Below are 8,275 nucleotides of genomic sequence, written 5' to 3'. Positions count from 1 at the left end.
GAATTTATTTATTTTTTTATTTGCAACTACGATTGCATTTAGTTCTTTATTTTTTTTTAATTTAAATACAAGAGTATATTAGTCACTTTATAGCTTTTTTATTGAGGAAAATGATAAAAATGATGTTTTGCACAAAAAAATGTAAACGTAGGGATGAAATGCACTAAAAAAACGAGAGGTGGGAACGTTTTCCACAAAAATTATGAAAGGTAGGGACGTTTTGTGCTAATTACCCTTTGTTTTAATATGACAAGTTTGATGTGTTGGGCTCGACCGTCCAATACTATTTACTAGGCATCTACATGCTTCACAATCAAATATTACCATCCAAGGTTTTAGAATGTCGTTAGCCTAAGGTTAAATGTCAATGTTATAAACTTATTAACTGCAAAATCACCAAGTTGTGGGCCCAGTCATATCATCTATAACCCTAATTCTAAGATACATTCATAGGGATTGGTGAATTAGCAACTGAGAAATTTACTTAGTAAGATACCTTAAGTTGGTTAATGCACAAGGTTCTTCAGGCTCAATCCAACCTACTAAGCCTACACCGGTATTGCACTAAAGTAAAGAAAATTAAATACAAATTTCAATATAAAAAATGTGAAATAAACAAGATAAAAGTAAAGTGCTAACATGATGCTCGAGTTGATTAGCCTTCGGTGGAAAATTCAATAGTTCTACAAAAAGTATTTCATCCTGTCATCTCTTCTCATAGCGTTGTATACTGCTTGGACCTGGAAAGCACAATTCAATTAGATTATTCATATGCAACCTACACATGTTGACAGATAAAATCCATTCACTCTTTTTCCGAGTTGGATCATGGAATATTGAATCCGCTGCATTGCATTACACATGTCGATTTCACAATTTTTTTGTCGTGCGCACACGTGCACAGCTATATATATATATGTGCAGAGAGAGAGAGAGAGAGAGAGAGAACCTGCTCACTAGAAACTACTTGAACAGGTCCAATGTTCACGGATACGTATTTGCCACCTGACGATACTCTGTGTTTCACTTGGCCCTGCAGCAGAACACAATAAATTTGAGTGGCCTATATTTAACAAGTTTGGGCGATCGAATAAGTTACTTGAGTTGAGTTACACTTTTTATTTGGTTTTATGAGATGCCCTCATGAGGGAGAAAAAATAAAATAAAATAAAGAAAGAAAGAAAGTGTACAGTAGAAGGAAAAAGCTAATAACAATTAGAAACTTCAACAACCATTGACAACATAAATATGACACACGAGCAACTATGTACAAAATAGAAAGTGATCCTCATACCAGAAATAAAGTATGCTAACGAAATTGAAATTATAGTATGTCCTTCACAAGATCTCAATTTGCTTGGTGATGAGAAATAAAGTTATAGAAGTGAACGACGTTTTGAAAAGTCATTTCAAATTTTAGATTCTGGGAGATACCAAAAGTGCTCCCAGAATCTAAAGTTTGCACAGTTCAGTTCAGCCTCAAACTGGATTAGTTTCATTTAAACACATCACACTAAAAATTCAGGTATAACTGCCTCGCAGTCCAACTCTTAAGGGAACTTCTGAATATTACACAAACTGAACAAGACACGAGGTAGATTTAGATTATAAATGATATGTATAATACACGTGAAAGATGTCTGAAGTTGGAGTGGTTCTTGACATTTCCTAGCTATCTTACCAAATAGAATCTTCTATAGGCTCACCCTTACAAATGCATAAAGTCAAATATAATTCCGACTCTTACTTTTGAAAATGGTGGCAATGTTAGTATTGAATTATCATCCACACTTTGGGCTAGATATTTCAGAACCAACAAGTACACCGTGTTTCATCTCTACTCCCTACAGCTTGTATGAGTTAGGGGATCCATGCCAACATTTTGACGTGTGTTCAAGCAAAACTATTATTACTCAAAAATAAGGGAACGTTTATAATTCATTTCAAAAAGAATGTAAATACATCAACATCTCATAATCTTACATTGACAAAACCTACTAAACCATGATCATAAGGGCTCAACATGGTACCATAAATATCCCCACTTGTATGTTTTACCAACATACCATCAAGTACCTGTATAAGAACTAATTATGCCATCCAGTCTGCGTACTGATGTTCAACTAATAAACAAAAAAATAGCACATAGAAACGCCACCTACTTAAGAAGGCTAATTAGATAACCTTATCTAGAAACTCAAGTTGTTAGAGAGGAGATAAATTCTCATTTATCTACCAACACACCCATACCCCTATCGTGCAGGCCAGGTTCACTTTTTATCTTCAAAAGGATTGACGCCGTGCACAATTTTCATAATTGTGGTTGGCTAGCTTTAGACTCAGAACCTTTGCCAGCTCATCTACCACGATAAACCGTCTTATCTAAAATTTTAAGCTATAGAGACAAGAATAATTTATCTATTTAAAATTTGTCTTCTACAATTCTTTAGCATGAGAGAAAGAATAACGCAAAATCAAAGAGAAATATCAAATTCAAAGTACCTGAGAACCAAAGTCTCAATAAGTTCCTTTGTTACCTATTATCCTCACACTCACAAATGATGTTTGAATTTCGTAGGGTGTTGAGATTCCATCTCATATACATTATATCATGATAATATATGCCAACTGTGAACAAATTACAGTTTTAAAAATTCACAAGTTTCTTTGAAGTTAAAAGAATTGTGGTAACAAATTCTTTATTCATTTTATAGAATCAAATGATTGTTGAAGTTACTGGTTCGTGATACCATTACATGTCGTACACATTATTTTAAACTATTACACATAAAATCAAGATGATATTTCCTGAAAAAAAAAAAATCATTTATGTTACAAATTACTGTATTTCTAACTTATGCATGCCCATAAGAATAGTCTCTAATCAACCATCTTCACATTGTCCATCTACCTTGTTTTGCTTTATAAGCATCAACTTTTTGTGCATTTTCTTATAATAACCATAAGCACACAACTTTAAATGAAACTTAGTCTCTGGAAGTCTGGATAATAACAACGACCCTCCACTTTAGCCAAGGCCATCCAGGTTATGCATGACAACCCCCTTTCCTTTTATCATGCCAAAACCTTTCATAGATATTAGAATGAAATCTACGCAACGTTAGCATGACAACCTTCTTTCCTCTTATTGTGCCAAAATCTTTCATAGATTTTTGGGAAGAAATATAAGTGAAGCCAATACACTATGTTACTCTAAAACAAGTTATCATCATATGGTATTCTCTATATGAACATTCACTTTTTCACCATCAATCTGGTAGTCGTGTTTGGGCAACTCGTAGTAGAGAGAATAATAGAGAGGGGGACAGGAAGAGAGGATACGAAGCAAGAAAATTCCAGCAAAAATTTATTAAACACCAGGAGTGCCTTTAAATTTTTTAGAAATGCCATATTCTATTAAAAGTCAATGGGTAAAAATATATTTTCTTCTTCTAGCTATCAAAACAAAATAAATATGGCAAGACTTTGTACTATCTTTTAGTTTCATACTATGATGCAACGACATGGACACGTGTGTCCGACACGATACGTGTCAGATACGTTGACCCGTAATTTTTCAAAAAAGTACCGACACGACACGTCGTCGACACATTCGATAAATTCTTTAAAATTCTTCATTTATATAGTTTAAATTTAGTTTTATACTTATTATTGATTCTTTTTTGTTGAAAATTTTTAAATATGAGTACTTATTTGTTATTTACTAAAAACTTTGAGTTAAAAATATATAATAACTATAGTAAGAAAGGAAAATGATTATTGTAGAGTGTCCAAAGAGTGTCAGTATCGACACGTATCCGACACGTGTCGGACACGGACACGCTACTCTAGTTGGAGTGTCCGTACTACATAGGTTTCATATCTCAGGACATCCCCTCCTTCCCATTCCTCGAAGATTACCCAAAAGGATAAAATAAAAAATTGAAAAAAAAAAAACTAGGGTAAAAAAAATTACAATAACCCACAACTCAGATGCTCAACACAGTTGGTCCATTAACTAAACAACAATATGTGCTAAAGGTGGACTTTTTATGTGGTCATACATTTGATAATAGGAATAACGGAGAAAAAATTCCAGCTTAAACCCAGTCAACATTGTCTTTTTACCAACCATCACACTTTACATAAAAGTGTATCACGCCCGAAACCCAAATTTCTTCCCTGGTCTCTTTGAAACATCTATTACCTCTTAAACTTGCTCAAATTGGATGATGAAAAAGTAAATTGAAGACACGTTGAATAGCATGCACTCAAACATTTGTTATTTGGATAAGGGTTCCATGTTGGTGCCAGTATGTGTCAAAATGCCTTCTTCTTGGAACCTCTAAATTTGGTATATTCGGAAAAGGTAAGAATATCGATATCTTAACCAGTTTTTGTACATTAAGAAGCAAATTGATGTCCAATATTAAAAAAAAAACCAATGAAAGACTAAAGTAGAGTGATCTGATTATGAAAGAGTATGTCATTTCTCTTCGTCCAAGTATGTCAAAACATATACATCAGAATGAACCTTGAACAACAACTCGTATGCCAATCTATAACCAAATCTTCAGGACTTAATTTGCAACAAGTTTTCTACCAGCTTTCTAATTTTTCTGTACTTTGTTTTATGAATGTAAATATCAGCCAAGTATTCAATACTGTTTGTCCGATCATCAGGTCCTAACCAGGTGCTTCATGCAGTTAGAAGAGATGGGGTAGTATACAGGAAAAAGTTCAATAATTTTATGTACCTATGCATCAAACCCCAAAAATACCTTTGAAAATAAAATTATGTTTAGCAACAAAAATAGATGCTTACTTCTGGGATTGTGTGCTCAAGTACTGATTCAACAGCAACCACCATGGCTTGTACAAAATCTTCACCTCCAGTGCCAATTGCTGTAAAACCTCTAACAGTTGGATAGGAGTTTACCTGCGAAGTAAAACAAACACTCCAATCAGTAATGATCAATGCAAGCTAGGACCAGGAGATCCCCCAATTCAAGACTAACAGTTTTGTAAAATGGAACGAGATATATTGCGTTTGAACATGAAGAAGCATAGAAAAGAATGCAAACCAAAAACTTAAGTGTTAAAATAAGCCAATAAGAAAATCGAGACAGGCGTACCTTCTGATCCAGAGCAAGCCACTCATTTGTCGAATCATCTGTCACTGTACCTCCAATAACCACATTTGTTGTTTGTCCCACCCTTCCTTCTTTTTTTGAAACTTCTGTAACCTCACAAGATTTAGTTGAAGTAATTTATTGACGAAAAATTCCAAGTCAAGCATTAATTACAAGAACAATAAAACAAAGTACAAACAATCTAAATAATTCCTAAAGCATTGCAATTCTCAAGCTAATTTCCCTATCATCATATCTTTGCATGGTTGATATTACCAGATAAGACCTAGACCTCAATCTTCTCACACAAATTAATACATATCCCAACAATGACCTTTTCATTTTATAAGTGCAAGTTTTATTCTTTATACAGAAGCATGGACGCACATCAATAAAGAATTATAGTAGTTATAGTAGCAGAAGCAGTAAGAAAAGTAATACAATTTTCAATTAATAATAACCCAATAAACAAATTCATATACGTGCTCATTATGTATAAGAAAACACAAATCTCAAAATTAAAAGATGTACCTGAAATGGCCTTTAGAACGGCTTCTTGAGGCGGGCCTTGCTCATTATCATCATCAGATGAAGATGGGTATTCATTGTGCGAAGAATTCAAAGGCCGAGTCCTTCTTGCGAAGTGCAAGTTACATCTAACTTTGGTAAATTTGCAGCCATAATAGGAATCGAGTGTTGATATTTTGTGGGATGGTGTAAAAATGGATACTTTGCTTTTATACGGCAAAGGCCGCCATGACTCTGTTAAGAAGACAGTTCTGAACACGCTCCTGCACGCCATTTTTTGAAATCCTTTGTCTTGAATTTTGATTGTTTAACGCTTTTTGAGAGTTGTTTTTGCCTTCAAATAGTTGAAGGAATCAACACTTTGTGTGAATTTGTTCCTAATATATTACTTTTGGGGTGATTATTCCTGCGGAATGCAGTGATATGAGCACTGCAGATTTTTCTTGAGGCAAGAGGGCTACTATTTTTTGGGTATAGGAGGACGGGATTACCCTCCGACCACAAAAAGTTCACATCTCGAGTCCCTGACCTTTACCAAGCGTAACACTTTGATCCCGACAATTTTTGAAATCTTAACCTTTTATTTTGTGGGCAAGTCTTCGATGAAGAAGAACAAGTATGATTAGATGGGAAAAGTAATGTGCGATTTGAGTGGTAAAATATGTCGATCGAATATCAATTTTTGAAATATTTTCAAATCAAGTCATTTTAAACGGTTTAAGGAAACTCAACTTTTTTTAGATTTTTTCCAACCTAATCTTAGATGTTTGGTTCGATTTTAAACCATGATTTGATCATATATTTTTTCTTTATGTTCATTTTATTGTCACGAATTCAATGATAATAAAATATTTTCATACTTTTTTATTGGCTATAGAAAATTATATATATCAAATTATAAATTTAAATACTAACAAAGTCAAATAAAAGTATCAATAATGGAGTTATAAAATTAGGCTAATTGATTAATCATAGGTATTCAGTAATGGATAATTTATTAAATTACCCATTTTTATATTAAAATTCTAATAGTTATGGCCTCGTCCGATTTCCATTTTTCTAAAAATGCATTTTTCTTTTACTTCTTTTTAAACATACATTATTCATTAAAATAATATTACACGTAAATCAAAAACTTTTCATCCACACTTTTTCTATTAATCTACTATTCTGAAATTCATTTTTCCTTAAAATGAGTATCAAACACCCATTCTATATATATTTTTTTGGAGGCTAAGATTTTAAATTTCTAGCACAAATTTTAATTTTAAATTTAAAACTTCATTTTTTTTATAATTTAAACGATCTGATTTTTGTTTTAAATTGCCTTTAAAATTCCAAAAATAAATCAAATCATTTCAGAACGGCTAACTTATTTTCAAAATCGTTTTTGTTAACGGATTGAATTGGTACCAAACCGATTATTTAATAAAGCGGTTACTGTGAGACTCCCAAATTTAGATTCCTAAATTTAGAGATATTATCTTTTAACTTTCTCTTGAAATCATGAATGTGGAAGCGATTTAATTTTTCTTTAACAAAATGAACGTCATTGACTTTGATGCTACCAAAAATCGTACATTGCGGATCCCGAGGATGATGACTAATAATGTACACGAACAAAGCCTTCCAAATACCTGAAACAAAGGCAACGAAGTGTGTGTTCGTCGCCCCTCCGATACTTAAGTTAGAAAAGGGATTCAAAGATGAATATATGCTAAAAGTTGTGTATGTAGAACGTACATGAATAATGGACCTGTGTCCTGTATTTATAGCGATAGGTCACTACTCTTAATAGGATTGAATAAGTTGGACGTTCTTATCCAATAGAGTCCCGCTTGAGAGAAGTATATTATTTGTAATATAATTGCATGATCAATGATATTATTGTTGACATAGAGTTCTTGTGGACGTAGGAGTCCTATGTTGACGTGTTTGAATCATATTAGAGTCCTTAGAAGGTAAGACTTCGTATGGGCTCGGATAAAGAGTTTGGTTGGAAGGATAGTGCTCGATTACTATACCCCGAAAACTTATGAATTTTGGGGAGAAAAATGGAGTCCTCGGGAAAAACATCCCGAAGACCATAAAACCCCGAGGACTAGACCTTCGGAATAGAATCATAAGATTATGTAACGTCCTCAAGGTACAATAGTCCCCGAGACGTACCAGTCCTCAAGTGTTCAACTTGGCAATATCACTGGCCCCCGCGCACTCCTTCATAGAGCTCATGCTCAATGGAGGGGTGCGCAGGATCTGATGACGTTGTCTTCTCAATGTTATTATCAAGCTATAACATCGAGAATTTGGTTTCATGACCATTGCAGGGGGTGGCTTGGATGTGTGCCACATGTCGCATCTTGAACGGCTCAAGATGGCGATCTTTGGCCTTCCGTATTCACTCCATATAAATACCTTCATTTACCTCTCATTTTTTACTTTTACTCACTGTGAAAAACCGTTTTGCAAGATCGTGCTCGGGGAAGGCATCATAATCTAGGCGTCGGGAATTCTCCAGGTAAGGCTTGAGACTTAAGTTATTTTCCTAGTTCTATTTAAGCAATGTCGGGTAGTGAGGGTAGTGGTCATTCTAAAAGCTCGGGGGGGGGGGGGGA

At 34.0% G+C, this 8,275-nt stretch overlaps 1 protein-coding gene across 1 annotated transcript; it reads right to left on the bottom strand.

Annotated features, from left to right (window-relative positions):
• Positions 1-456: 456 nt before the first annotated feature.
• LOC111382101 lies at positions 457-6,113 on the bottom strand. Its single transcript, XM_023005971.1, has 5 exons — positions 5,664-6,113; positions 5,136-5,239; positions 4,826-4,939; positions 950-1,033; positions 457-740 (listed from the first exon to the last, which is right to left on the bottom strand). Exons 1-5 carry the CDS (start codon positions 5,932-5,934, stop codon positions 684-686), a joined length of 630 nt encoding a protein of 209 aa, XP_022861739.1. The 5' UTR covers positions 5,935-6,113; the 3' UTR covers positions 457-683.
• Between the last annotated feature and the right edge of the window lie 2,162 nt (positions 6,114-8,275).

This window comes from Olea europaea, unplaced genomic scaffold (genome assembly GCF_002742605.1).
Source record: "Olea europaea var. sylvestris unplaced genomic scaffold, O_europaea_v1 scaffold2435, whole genome shotgun sequence".
Classification (NCBI taxonomy): domain Eukaryota; kingdom Viridiplantae; phylum Streptophyta; class Magnoliopsida; order Lamiales; family Oleaceae; genus Olea; species Olea europaea.
This window is presented reverse-complemented; position numbering and strand designations above follow the sequence as displayed.